Source organism: Lycorma delicatula, chromosome 6 (assembly GCF_047948215.1).
Source record: "Lycorma delicatula isolate Av1 chromosome 6, ASM4794821v1, whole genome shotgun sequence".
Lineage (NCBI taxonomy): Eukaryota > Metazoa > Arthropoda > Insecta > Hemiptera > Fulgoridae > Lycorma > Lycorma delicatula.
In genome coordinates this window covers 119,273,431-119,289,342 of record NC_134460.1, presented here as the reverse complement: position 1 = coordinate 119,289,342, position 15,912 = coordinate 119,273,431, and the positions used below count along the sequence as shown (strand labels likewise).

General features: G+C 29.0%; 1 protein-coding gene across 1 annotated transcript in view; it reads right to left on the bottom strand.

Annotated features, from left to right (window-relative positions):
• Nucleotides 1-15,612, bottom strand: part of Su(z)12 (Polycomb protein Su(z)12) — a 118,333-nt gene extending 102,721 nt beyond the window's left edge. The window contains exon 1 of the mRNA XM_075369520.1: nucleotides 15,432-15,612. Coding sequence (XP_075225635.1) covers nucleotides 15,432-15,531 — 100 coding nt within the window. The 5' untranslated portion in view covers nucleotides 15,532-15,612. The remainder of the gene's footprint in view (nucleotides 1-15,431) is intronic.
• Nucleotides 15,613-15,912: the final 300 nt, after the last annotated feature.

Genomic DNA, 15,912 nt, shown 5'->3' with positions numbered 1-15,912 from the left:
AAGGAAGTTAACAGTAACAGGATATTAGAATTTTCTGCGCTTCTTTACTGGCAAAATAAGATAAAAAAATCTGATGTGAATACCACATGAATTCCCTGTACGCCTATTAAATTACATTACACTTTTTTCTTTTTTTTTAATGAAAATTACATAAAATTTTATTCCATTAATAACTTCTAATATTTCTTCAATTTTTTTTTTTTTTGTTAGTATTGAATTATTTATCGTAAAACGTTTTTACAATGACAAGCTAATAATTATTAATAAATCAATATATTTAAATTAAAAAAAGGAGATGAAGTTTGATTCGAACCGATATGCCTTCCTCTCGTAAGATCCAAATATTTCATTAAAATTTTATTTGGCTAGACTCTGGAACCAATGAAAATACGTACCACTTGTGATATATCGTTGAAAAGTTCTCAATGAGGGCTTATTACGCCAGTTAAGAAAAAGTGCAAAATTAAAATTTTGGGGGATTTTGGGCATATTTGGTTCAGTCGATTGCAATCAAAAGAGGAGGTACACAACTAGATGTTACAACAGTCCTAAATCCAAAATTTCAACATCCTACTAATAGTTTTTGAGTTATGCGAGATACGTACGTAGACGTCACGCCGAAACTAGTCAAAATGGATATTTCCGTTGAAATCTGAAAACCGAAATTTTCCGCGAACACAATAACTTCCTTTACTTCGTACAAGGAAGTAAAATGGATACTTTCTTTGGTTTATCTTTATTGTTTGGGAAAAAATGTCATTAATGAAACGAAACCGAATAGTTAACACAAAAAATAAATAAATAAAAATGGATTCGCAACAAATATTTTGTTGTGATATTTTATTTTTTTTATTATTATTTTTCGAACTATTGTCTTCAAATTGTCGGTAAACTACTAGGCGAGTAGCTCAGGAAAAATTTGTAACGAGATTACAAAACGTTGCCTCAACAAACAGATTGTTATATGGTTCCTCGTTCAGGATGCATTTATGACAAAATATTTCAAAAGTTAAAAGTTAAGCGAAAAAAATTTTAATAACTTTCAACATACTATTTCTCCACTGATGGAATTCTTTTCTGTCACAGTACTAACCATGGATAGAGATTATTAACAAATAATTTTCACACAACAAAAATTAAAACGAATAAGTTATAAATCGATTTTAAAAAAGAAACATCTTTCAAAATTTTTAAGGGATGAAATCTAGTGAAAACAGATTTCTTTTAAGTGTTTTTTGAAAGAAACGTTAATACGAAATTTTTTTTTAACGACTGGGTTTACAAATCTATCGACTCGACAAACAAAAATTCTCAATGGGCAAAATGTTTAAAATAACTCACACTTTACAGGTAAAGAACATACGATTTTGGGGACTCATTTACCGAAAAGTAATTCAACATTTATACACGATGTGAAGAAAAACCCTGTTTCACTGAACGAGACAGAAATATGTTTTCAAATAAGACTGATTAAGAAAAGCTTATGTGTTATATATACGTATATATGAATGTTTGTTTGTCTCGTATGCGTTCCTATACCATTCGTCCGATTGCGATGAAACTTCGATGAGTTGTGGGCACGCCCGCGAAGGTTACTGAATTAATTTGAACCCGCTAGGTGGCAATGGGATCAAGATATTTCGAAAAATAGTATTTATGGTCCGATTTGGCTCTTATTCAGAATACATACGATATTAGTTACGTGAAAAGAAATATTCTGCAAAAAATGACCCGCTAGGTGGCGCTAGGGTCGAGATATTTCGAAAAATTGCATTTATAATTCGATTTGGCTCATTTTCAAAGTATGTGTTACTTACATGGAAAAAAATACTTCTGTAAAAAAAAGACCCGCTAGATGGCTCAGGGGTTGATATGTTTGAAAAGTTGCATTACGGTCCGATTTGGCTAATATTCATAATGTATATCAATTACGTGAAAAGAAAATTTTTTGCAAAAACTATACTTGCTAGGTGGCGCCGGTGTCGAGATATTTACGAAACAAACTGACTTTCTTCTATATATATATAAAAGGCAATATTCATATGTGTGTGCGCTGTAGACTAAAAAAATTACTGGACCGATTTGCGCGCGGGGAAAAGGAAAGAGGAGAAATGGAAAGGCTGAAGGGGAAAAGTGAAAAGGGGGCATGGAAAATGAGAAAATCGAAAAAAGAAGCGGGAAAGGGGAAGATGGGGGTAGGAAAAAGGGGGAAATGAACTACGGTAAAAGTGAAAGGTTATATTTTGTGAAGTTCCGTAACATTCAGTTTTAAAACTTAATGTTTTATCAAACTTTCATTTGTGTTCATTTAACCTACATATATACTCAAATCTAACAATGGCGAAGCATTGCAGGGTCAGCTAGTATTCTACATTCCTCAATAAGGAAATTATATTTTTCCTATAAAATATAACTGCCAAGCATTAGTAAACCTGTAATTTTCTCTAAAGTACCAGTGGCGGCTCGTAGCTAAAATTAGTGGGGGTGCTGCTCCAGAAAAACTGAGCCTTTTCAAGCCCGGAGTTAGTTTTCTGTAAAATAAAAAACCGAAAAAAAAGAATCAAACAGAATAGCTGGAAACAGGAAAATAATCTAATTCTACACTTTATCGCATTCAAGAATATGATACACAGTTTTTAAGCACAATACACACGGAGTAAAAAAAAACTACCTTTCACCAGCACGGTAGGGCCGGCACTGCATAAGCGACAGTGCTCGCTCGCTCTTTCTCTCCCTCCCAGCCGCTTCCTATATGCGCATGCGCAGAACAGTCAAACAGCATGCAGCTGACACTGCAAAGCGCATAGTTCCATACAAAGATTTTTGTATTTTTTCATAAACTGGGGGGGATGGCTACTGACATTAAGCTTAAGAATTACATATTGTATAAGTATAAAGAAAGGATTAAACAAAAAAGAACTCATTATATTAAATGTTATCGATAATAGCAAGTGGAAATAGGGGATGCTGCAGTTCCACAATGCCTATACGAGAGCCGCCACTGTAAGTACTAAAGAACAGATGCACTATTTTTAATCTTCAGAAACTACCGCCAAAAATTTAACAGTAATCCCGTGTTGTATTTTACACAACAGTGACATACTTAACTGAGATTAATATAAAACTGATAAAATTTTATTGCTTAAAAAAATGTTCTGTCCCATTTGACCAAATGATGTTTGCATCAAAAAAAATTATATTGAAGTATACTAAAAACAAAAAAAAAAAAAAAATTTTTAATAAAAACATTTTCGGTTTCATTTCACCAAACGATATTTGTATCACAAAATTGTATTCATTGTATTTAATGTATAATTACAAGATAATTTCTTAAAAAATTTTATGAAATAAAATGACATGTCTCAAATTAAATTCCAGTATCTCGAAAAGTAGGAATTTTTCGTGAAGTCTGGTAACAACATACATTACGCACAAAAAACGAATCAAGGAATACAAAAAATATCAAACCTGTTGTACAAAACACAACAGCGCGAGTTCTCAAAGGTTAATGGAGAATTTTTTTTAATAAAAATAATCAGATTTTAATAGAATATCAATCTTTAGATTATTTCGGAAATATAAGCATCAATTTAAATTTTCACGAAGTCACAAACCCAGTAAATATTATCACGAAGAAGAACATTATTAATATACGCGAAATTAAAGTAAAAAAAAGAACCAAACGATAAAATTTAATTTAATTTGTTTTTCGACAATAAAAGCATTCAGATCCATTTCCTAAACAAAAGAATTATTGCGGTTACAGAAACTAGCAATGCAGACAAGGGTAACGGTGCAAAGAACTTTTACTTGAACAATAAAGAATGTTTTTAAAACAGATTACAATATTTATGTTTTATAAAGCAGTTGCAAACCAGTCTAGTTTCAGGAATTCAGTATCCCAATAAAAAAACTTCTCTACTAACAGAAGATTAAAGCAGTTTAAAATAAATAAGTGAACTTTAATTTTTAAAAACCGTATAAACTTATAAAAGTCTAAAATCAGTCAATCATAGTTTCATTTATTTTTTATTGAAAGTATGCCTTATTAAACGAAACACTTCACGCCAGAAATGGCTCCATTAAACACTCACTACTTCAACTACTCTGTGTTTGCTGTTATATCTGCATAAAAATTACCATGTAAAGGAAAATCATGCATTAAAATGTAAATCCCATTATCACAACTTTTTAACATAACTTCCTAACGACAGAATATAATATTTTGGCAAATTTTGCGCTTTAACCGTATTGTTGTGAATTTATATTTGGCACAATGCAATATCAAATCTAAACGCTTATCTTTTTCATCCGAACGATTCTTCCTCGTTAAACTACACGTATAAAAGCACTGTTAGATTCCCCAATAATTGTAGGCGACACGACAAGAAGCACAAATCGATCTCGAAAAGGTACAGCCTTGTTAAAGAATAGTAAGCGTCTTATACCGGGCTGACCGGCAAAATATAAGGAATGAAATGGTTTTCCATAGACTCGACTCTACTCTTGCACGTAAGCAGCAGTCAGGCCCACCGAAATAAAAGCGGCAGTAGAACCCGCAATCGACAACTTCATATCAACATCAATACTCTCAGAAAAAATAAAAATTCAGGCCGGTTCTACTTTTACCTCCAGCACTAAAAAAATCAAAACAAAGGACACAGCCGTAACAAAGAACACAACAGATATTTAAAGCAACACACTAATGTACCTATTTGTTATGAAATCACGCATTATATACGAACCACAATTTAGTAGCGGAGTAGTAACAGGTTATGATTTCGCCAAGATTTCTAATCTCACAAGTAGCCCGGTGTTAAAAATTTACATTTCAATTAATACTAAAGAATGAAACAAAGTATTAAATGTTTTATTCTGATCGGTACATAACAACACATTATATAAATTCCATAGGGAATGGTAAGATATGCTGCCTCGTGGATAAAAAAGGAAGTACCCTAGCATCTTCCTGGATTGATTAAGAGAAACTGCGATAAAATCCTATTTAAAACATACATAAAATAAAAAAAGATGCTATTAAAGTCCATAATTATTAATTTAAATACAAACATGTGAAATAATATTAAGGTAAACTCATAAAGATATTAAATTAAAAAAATAACTACAAAATACGGAAGACATTAATTGAAATTACTTGTATACATATTGAAATGGGATGCAGAAAATTCATGTTTTTTTTCTAATTAGTATTATTTAAAAATTCATTGACAGAGTAATACCGTTTCTGTAAAGAAAAATGTGTAACTGTATTTTAAATAAATTGGTTAGGAAGATTTTTTTAACGTTTCGATAATTAATTAAAAACTGCAACGGAAGCTTAAGGCTCTTTCTTCTAACTTGTATGTAGAGATGGTAGATATTATTAATTTTTAAGAATACGTAACAATTCCTTTTAGCAGTGATTACCCGTTCTATTTTTACACGGATTTGAATACTAGATCGTGGATACCGGTGTTCTTTGGTAGTTGGGTTTCAATTAACCACACATCTCAAGAACGGTCGAACTGCGACTGTACAAGAATACACTTCATTTACACCTGCATCTTAAGTGCGTGGAATTGCAAATCTCAAAAATATAAAGTAATGACTTTTCCCTCTTTTTAACGTATTATAAAGATACTTTATCAACATTACTATAAGGTTCTCCTTAATAATCAAGAGAAGAAAATATGAATAGTTTTGACCTATATCACTTTCAAATAATTTTATAAAAATTGCTTAAAAAAAATTAATTACCTTATAAGTAATAAGTTGTCAAAAAATTAATGCTACTTTAGGCAGCAGTGTAAAATTTACTGTAATTCTGAATACATTAAGTAATAAATCAGAGGAACCATAGAGGTCAATACTGATTTTTTTTTTTTTAGTTTCTGACAAATCCTTTTACCATATTAAGGATAAACTGAAAAGTTATAGTTAATATGGATAAACAGAATTCATATATATATATATATATATATATAAAACATATTGAATATTATTTAATATCTTAAACCGCTGTCTTAATTTAATGCTTTATAGAGGTAGTTATTGCAACAGTTATTAATAGGAAAGTAACTCCGATCTACCCAGGTAAAAAAACTTAAATTTCTCATATGTTTCACCTGTTGTTTTTTATTAGAAATCAATAAAACTTTTTTTGTGTGAAATTTTAATTAAATTCAAGAGAAAAAAGTAGTAATTAATTTGATGCTAATATCAGATTCACTAACTGATACTTTTTTAAAACCATTGAAAATCAAAATTTTGGTATCTGTCTACATGTATTTTATATGAAGAAAAAAAAAAGTATTTTAATTGCCTGAAGTTTAGAATTTTTTTCATTTTTTTTTGTACTCGTTCATCTGTACTCATTTACGTATAAGAAAGGTGTGCATGTTTGCTGTTAATGTTGTTTGAATTTAGTACAACCGATGCATTAGCTTAATATCTGTCCTGCATTCGTTTTCTTTGTATTGTTCTATAATTACAATGTGTTGTAAGGATAGTATTTTGTTCTTAACTGTACCATACCATTTATAGTTATTGTAAGTTATATATATATATAAAAAGAAAACATATGTTTTCTTTTCATATTTTATATGAAAAGAAAAGTAAGTATCAAAATTACAGTTTAGAACAAAACACTATCCTTGCAACAAATTGTAATTATAGGACAATACAAAGAAAAAAGAAAACATGAATGCAGGACAGATATTAAGCTAATGCAATGGTCGTACTAAATTCAAACAACATTTACAGCAAACATGCACACCTTTCTTATCATACGTGAATGAGTACAGATGTTGCACACAAAAAAAAAATGAAAAAAATTCTAAACTTTAAGAAATTAAAATACTTTTTTTTCTTCATATAAAATACATTTAGACAGATTCCAAAATTTTGATTTTCAATGGTTTTAAAAAAGTATCAATTAGTGAATCTGATATTAGCATCAAATTATAATTACTACTTTTTTCTCTTGATCTTAATTAAAATTTCACATAAAAATAGTTTTATTGGTTTCTAATAAAAAAACACAGGCGAAACAAATGAGAAAATTTAAGTTTTACACCTGGGTAAATTGGAGTTACTTTCCTATTAATAACTGTTGCAATAACTACCTCCTCTACAAAGCATTAAATTAAGACAACAGTTTAAGATATTAAATAACATTCAATATTACATATTTATTACAGATTCATGTAATATATTTTTTTAGGTACTATTTTAGACAATTAACAATTATGAAACTAAATGTTTTAGTCGGTTACTAACTGTTCTTGATACTTTATGGGTACAACAAAGCACTATTACAGACAATATTTAAAAAATTTTTGTAAATGATCATATTTTAATCTTAAATGAGTAAAGTAACAAGTAACTAATAGCAAAAATCAGTCCAATGACTCCAGTGAATTTTTTCCACAGCCAACTAAGAAACAGCATTTAAAATTCCTTATTCCAGTGTTTTCTCTGAATTTCTGACATTGTAATTCTGTCTTTCATGATGTTCTTCTGTGAAGTTTCTTTTCTTCTTCCAATTTTCTGGAATTCAAAATTACATACCTTTATCCTAAATAACTCTTTTTCTAAAATATTTAATACTTCCAGGTGGTTTTCTGCTTTCACGAAACAGAACATCTATTATAATTCATTCGGAAAATATATCCATGAAAACAAAATTTTTGCTATCTAATATTTTGCAAAATATATTTCTAATATTTTCCTGTTTTTTTGTAAATTTCATCATTAGATTTTTATAATCAAATCCTAACTGATTTACGGATTGGGATTTTCTTTCTTTTTTATGATTATATTTTCTAACTGTCTGGCTTTACGTAGAATTAAACATTAAGATTATTCGCGTTTATTTCTGTAAAAAAAAATATATTGTCATTGTTTGCTTTTACATCTGGCTTTACTGTGTAGCTTCCACACACTTCTTTAAGTTTTACTTGCATTGTAGCAAGTCCATTATACTGTTTGTTCAAAGTGACCTACCGCATGTCAAAAATATCTTTTGACTTTGTACAATGCACTTCTTCCACTTTTCCTTCTTTATCTTTTCTCATTAATCTGATTTTTACTTCTCATACTTTAATAATAATTGTATCTACGCTCATAATCTTATTTCTTGATAGCCATTCATATCCACTGCATTCATTAAATCATGTATATCCGATAGCATGGAATCTGCACCGTTTATCTACTTTACGTCATTCAGCAAATGCTAATTTCCATGTGCTTAATCTTCAGCACATGGATTTTATACTACATCCACAAAATTGCTGCAATCTTCACGTAACATCTTTATCCAACATTTGCTATTTACCTTAAGTCAAAATTTCATCCAGTGCTACTGCTATATTATACACACAATGTTAATTTTATTAAGTAATGTAGTAACTGACGAAATACATAATGCAATTTAACTAACATTTATAACAATACTAATGATTTCACATTACACTGTTTTAATATAGATATCTGTTGAACATAATTAACAATCGGTCAAAAATCAGAGTTAATCTGTTAAACAGAGTTGTTTAATTATAAGAACTAATGTATTTCATAAAAATATTACCATTAATAAAAAAATTATCCTTCGCTGGATATTTGTATATCTTTACATTTTGGAGTTTCCGAAGTCAAAAAGCACAAAAAAATCTAAGATAAAAAATTCCACAGGATTAGATTACGTATAAAGGATTCCAGGTTTTACCCAGCAAGTTTGTCAAGACATTAGTTCATCTTTTATTTCAACGTCTGCACACAACAGAATCCTCAAACAGTTCCACAGTCACAAAAGATTGCTATTCTGCCAAGCCATTCCCACAACCCCTCAAAACAAGGCGTCCGGTTAGCCGACTATAAAAAAAAAACCACATTACTCCACTAACAATACCTGGGTGGCAGCCGACACAATACTGATAGCTATCATTCAAGGTTGGAATAATTAATAAGGAAAGAGGAGGGAAAAAATATGACTTCCTCTGATAAGAGAAATCCAAAGCAGTGTAGTATTTTGACCAAATCATTGGTAATAAATTACTTTAAGAAAACCCTTTAAAAAAATGGTTTAATTTAATTTATACATCCATTTCTAAACCAACTTAAACCCTAAAAAAGTTTTACTTCTTTTTTTTATAGCCTCAAATTCAACAGTACAATTTCTTAATCTCCAATAATAATTTCAGTGTCACCAAATTCATTATCATTTTTGCTTTCACAGTACAACAAAGATTAATAATTACAAAATCTGGAGAGTGACTGTTGATAGAATACTATTATTCTCACATTTAATCTGATCAAAAATGTCCTGAATGTTATTAAAAATTTCACATTCAATTAAAACAATCACATTTATAATTATGATGAATACAAAAAAAATTAATATAAATATATTGTAAATAAACTTGACAAGGGTAATCAAGCAGATATCAGAAGAGCCAGAAGAACCCTTTAAACCACAACTAATTGATAATCAGCCAATCAATAAACTATAAATATCTGAAAATAAATACTTTATATCCTAAATACTTTTATTTATTTCATATGTAAACATTCTAGTAGACTATAGGGAAAATGTCTAAAAAAATTAGAAACAACATTAAAATTATAAGTTTAGTCAGTTTTTCCCGTATGAGAATAGTATATCTATGAACTGTTTCACTCAGAAACGGCATCTTAATTTGTGATTAAGATGCCTTGGATTTTCTGTCTTTCTTATGGAATTTTGGTAACCGGTCGACCTTCTCAGTCAGAACATGAGACTTATATAATCACAAATATGTTGCATATTAAGAAAAACTCTAACATTTTCTGTAAGTGTGTATAAGCATTAAATTCTAAAAAAGTATGGTTCATGAATACTTCATAAAAAATAAATTATTTTAATTTATTGATTACGCTAAAATTGACATCCTTTTAAAGAATGAATTAAATTATCCAGAATTTTTTAATTTTAAAGAACTACTCCCTGAAATTTCAACATGTTTTGTCAATGTTTATTAATAAAAGTTACGGGAGCTCAACCTTTAAAAAATGTTCTGGTATGTGAAATTTCAAAGGTTTAACCCACAAAAACGATGGAATCCATGTCAACATGCAAAAAATGGTACTTTTCGGAATTTCCCCCAAAAATATTTTTTCTCTTTTTTAACAATATATATCTGTAATAAGATACTGCAATAGGAATAATACCTTTAGCAACAATATATACCATTAATTAGAAAAGGTTAGCGAGCGAAGCTAGTGTAGATTATGTTTGGTTAATGTTGATTTCCTAAGTCAGTACACGGAATCAATATAACCTAACAAAATAATGTATAACAGTAAATGGATTAACTGGGTATATCATGTATTTTGCTGCCCTAGATATAGCTCTAATGTTGCTACATCAAGATAGCTAGCTATAAAGAGAGAGTATAGCATAGAATCGGGAAAACGTTTTGGTACCAGGATTTTTGTAAATGTTGATTTTTACAATGTCCTCTTAGACAACACAAAAAAATTAATAAAAATTTCCAGAAGATGTATGAACATCTTCTTTCTGGTGTTTGTCTGTATTCCAAATAATATAAACAGATTGGTTCAACATAAATTCTTTGAAAATGGCTCAGAAATTCCGATTATCTATAGATAGCATTAAATTTTGAACAAAATTAAAAAAAAGAGAAGGGGTAGTTTTTTGTCATTTTGAACTTTTTACTTTTTATGTAGGTAGTATAAAATTGAGCTTTAATATGATAAAAGTAGGTATTAAATTATTTAAAATTCCAAAGTCTACCAAACTTAGGGCAGGGATAATCAATAATATCTCTAAACTATTTTTGACAATTCTAAAATTTGTTGACAAAAAAAGTTGACATTTAGTTAAGTACATTCAAAGCTTTGACCTGATTTTTTACCTCATCAGACAAAGGACATCAGAATATGGTCCTCGTAATTTTTTCTTTAATATGCTAATTTTGTTATTTTATTTTAGTGGAATAACATTCTACCAAATTGGGCCCAACTTATTACTCCAATAAGTACACGTTTACGCTCCAAAAATTAAGGGTGCTGAATGGGACCTGAACTTAAGTTCTTTTAAACTTTAATTTTCAAGATTGAAAATCCAACTGTAGCTAGTATAGTGTAGATGACACAGAACGTTTTTTTTTTAAATAGAGGTCCCGCGGGGCAAGACTTAGGAATTTTAAAACTTTTTATAATTTTTGATATATCTGTTTTTCAAGTTGTAGCTGTTATTAAAAAAAAAAATTGTATGCGATATAATAACGGGCCAAGTAGCATCAAACAAGGGAGCCAAATAGTAACCAAATTTTTTTTAGCAACAATGTTCTAAATGGTGTATAATTTTCATGGTAAAATATTTTTGATCGAGGAAGTCAACTGGGATTCAACATTTCTTTCCAAGAATATTCTGTTTCTCAACTATGCTTTTAATACTGAAGAATTTTTAAGGTAAAAAGATCATCTGATGAAGGAATCAAATGGATCTAATTATTTTAATGAATATTTTTATACTTTTCGTAACTATATTCTAAATACTGCATAATAAAGCCATTAATATTGAAAAACCCTATGTCGAATTTGAAATAAAAATCTCTAAAGGGAAAAGCCAGGAATACAATTCAACCCCTTGTTGGCTTATTCTAATTTTTGGTAACAAAATTATGATAACTCATTCATGGGTCTTCTATCGTTAACCTGCGTATATCTTAATCAGATTTTTGGAATACATTTTAGGAAAGGGTTTAAAAATTTATCTACACACTGGCCTATCTAAGGCTTTCAATAAAGTATATAATTTTTTACTCCTGAAAAAGCTATCAATTTTATTTCTCAAATAACCTTACTAAATTACTTCATTATTTTATGCTTGAAAATCAAGTAAAATTTTGAAATTTAATTAGAGGCTATTACACAGATCAAATACAAAAAACAACCAAGAGATGGCAGATTCCTTCCACATGTTTATATCTATTCCCATTGAAACTTTTTAGTTCCTGAAAGTTTCCATTTTCTTTTCAACTGTTTGTAACTTTTACTTAATTTAAGCATCTCTAAGTAATTATATATATTAAAGATATTGCACCTTCCCGCAAACTTTTAATAAACTCTTCTAGTCTAATAATATAACCCGACCAGATTCCAATTCTTAACTATTCCGACTACATTTCTCTCATTCACTTCTTATTATTTATTTGTTTTTCTTCTGCTTGTTTAATCTTCTTCAATCTCCTCTGTGCTCATATTTCAAATTAGCCTTTCTTTTTCCCTTTTCTTAATTTCCTTGTGTTACAGATACTCAAAAAATTAAACTTAATGTCACTTAAATATAGAAATGTACTCTAAACATAACATTTGACAAGATGTTTTCATCATGTACTAATCAGTATGTTAATTTACAAGTAATTCCAGCAAAACCACAATGAACATAATATTTCTTTTCTACTCAAAATATATATATATATATTTGGCCATCTTGTATATATATATATACACAAGATGGACCTCGTTTCATGGAGGGTAAGGGTGTTTAAAACTACGTTTAAATTCCCAAAAATCTTCAAAAAAATACTAAATGCTAAATAGCAAGGAAGAATAAAAGCTACAAAACTGGATAAGAATAAAAAACTGCAAACTGACTGGTATATAAGTAGTACTCGAGAAAACGCAAGTAGTATTCACATATCATAAAGAAATAAAAACTAAACACTGGAGCAGCATAGCAGACCTGGCTAACTAAGCACTGATAATGCTGAAATGGTATGGTGGGCAACAAATATGCAAAGATGTGAAAGTATATGATAAACTTTTTGTAATAATTCACTTTAAATTAAAAACAATTAATAGGAAAGAAAGTTTGTACACTCAAGTTTCAGCTTTAAAAAAAATAAAAATATCAATCATATTCTAAAAAAAAAATGTATTTTTCCTTTAAATTAATTTATGCAGAGGTTTAAGATATTAAATTTTTTGATACTTACGTATTAACGCCACCACAGCTACAGCTTTATTTAATAACAAAGTAGTCAATCGGATTTCGGTGGAAAATGGGCCGATATAGAGTTTAACATAGATTCAAAACAGACTCTTTATTAATTTTAATAACCATTTTATTTATTTTATAAATATAATTTAACCAAACTTAACCTACGCTCGCTTCGCTCGCTAACCTTGACTAATTAACAGGAGTGTTTTGATTATTTAAATAATAAATAATTGCAATAATTACTGAATTTATTAAAATAAATACTCAAAAAATTATGGTGTTAATTAGTCAAGGTTAGCGAGCGTAGGTTAAGTTTGGTTAAATTATATTTATAAAATAAATATAAATAACCATTTATTAAAATTAATACAGAGACTGTTCATTTTCCACCGAAATCCGATTGACTACTTTGTTTTTAGATAAAGCTGTAGCTGCGGTGGCGTTAATACGTAAGTACCAATTTTTTTTTACATATCTTTGAAGATATGTTATCAGAGTGAAAATGAAAACGCTATCTTTTTTTTTTTAAAAACTGGACCAATCGCATTCAAATTTTTACATAACCAACCCATCCTATTTCCTTAACACTTACAAATTTCAGATCAATAGCCTACTTTTAATTGTTTGTTTCTGGACAAACAATTTGTAAAACCATATTATCTTTGGATCTACATGATATGCAAACATGACACAAGGTTTTTTTCTTACCTCATAATTTTAAATTTATTAATGACATTTAACAAAATGTATTGATAAACGTAAATTTGTTAGGGATTTTTATTTAAGAATTCATTGCTTTTGTGAGACAGCAGAAAAAAATTATTTTGTGGTCAAAGGCAGAGTCAGTTGAACACAACAAGTTTTTTATAATTTTCCATAACAGCAGTGTTACCAAGAGATTTGAATTCTCCCTATTAGATAATATGTGAAAAATGATTCAAATTATCTTACTGGTTTTTAATGACATATTCTTAAGAATTAATAAATTCATAGAGTTGCACAATTTCCTCTACTCACTTGCTTAGATTAAAAATTTGATAATACTATTTGATGCAAAATTTGAATTCTGTCTGCACATTCTTCAAACTGTTAAAGCAGTTTACAGGAATCTGAAATCTAGTTTATTTTTTTTTGTTGAAATAATTTTATATGTAACATTACAGCTCAGGTGCATTTTAGAAGTTGAGTTCATAATTTGGTGTCGACATTTGATAGGTAGATAGAAATAATGCAAAAAAAGGTTCTAAAAATATCTTTATTTCAGCCTCATATTACTTATACGGTAGCAACCAAATTTTTTATTTATATGTTAAAACAGTACTCAACTTTCTCCTGTCATTGATTTTTTTTTTTAAATAATTTGAATGACTAAAATAAAATCCTTACTATCAGTCTAAGACACTCAACCTAGCTTTGTTTATAAGTGCTCAAATCCTTTTGTTGATGGTGACTTGGCATGTAGTTTTCATGAAACTTTACACCAATAAATTAGAAAAAATTTATTTACAACATGAGATTTCATTTGGGATACACCCAACACTATTAGCGTTAATTATGAAATTATTTAATGATGTAGTTTAAATTTAAGCTCAAGGAATGGCGTATATCGCATACAACTTCACTGTAATTGGACTTGTCCTGCACTAAAAAAGGAAATTTGCAAAAATAAAATTCATGCAGGAAAGCCTAACCTTTTAATTAACACACTATTTATATTTAAAACTGAACTTCTTCAAAATTCAACATGAATTTTTTATGAAATTTCATCATCTTATCTTAATAAGTAAAATAAATATTAACCGTTAATGAAGTTGTTATACTAAAATTAAAAATTAATATCAAATTGTACACTAAGGCAAAAACCATGATCAGCCAAGCTGAAACAATGAAAATGATGCTTCTATTATGATACTGTAACAAATGTTATATATTATTTTCAAGTTAACACATTATATTACTCACTACTTAATAAAAAATTAAAGTTTTGATAAAAATTATGGTGATCGTTTTAACCCTTGAACATACTCCTAGGTTATAAAAATACACATGTTTATATGAGTAATTCAAGAAAGTTGTGAAAGGTACATTAACATTAGTAGGTTAAAAGATTTTTAGAATTTACATTAAAGGAAAACGGCTAAAAACTAACGCCGAAAATAAAACAAACTAAAATTCAAAAGTAACGAATTTTATAAGTACACCAAAAATAACTGACAAAAATATACCCTATGTTAGAAAATTTTCCAACTGTTCAGTCAAGATGAAAATAATTAATAATAAGGGGAAATAGTCTATAACAATAAATGAGTGCAACGCAATAACTACTTATAATAAAAAAAATACTGGCAAAGTACTGAGGAAGTCCTTGCCCAACCCTGTGTGGTTGGTTGTAGGCTTCACCAAGTTGGTCTATATCTATACTCACTTTCAAACGCTTGAAGAAATAATTCATGATCAGCTTGAATGTGATCCGTTCTTGTATTTTTTGAAGTATCAATTTCTTTATCACGTTTTTTGGGCGGCATTTTTAACAGTCTTATACAAACTTATTGATATTAAAATAAACAAAATAACACAACCGACACTTTAACCCGCGAACAACTTTATTACTCAACCGGCTGCTACTGAGCTTCTAAGATCAGGCAGACAACACGAAATCAAAAACAACTTTAACGTTCCTCCTCAAAAATACTTTTATTAACAAAAGGTATATATTTTTTTAAATCCTATATAATATTTACATTTAAATTTAAAAAACCAAGACAACAAAAGCGATAAAAAGGAAAGTTTAACACCTTACTAAAAAACACACTAGATCATCTTCTGTTGGCTACGCTTAATGTTATAAACACAAAGGCAGCCATTGCCTAAAATTCTGCTTCGGCTTCATCAATAGAGAGCAGCAC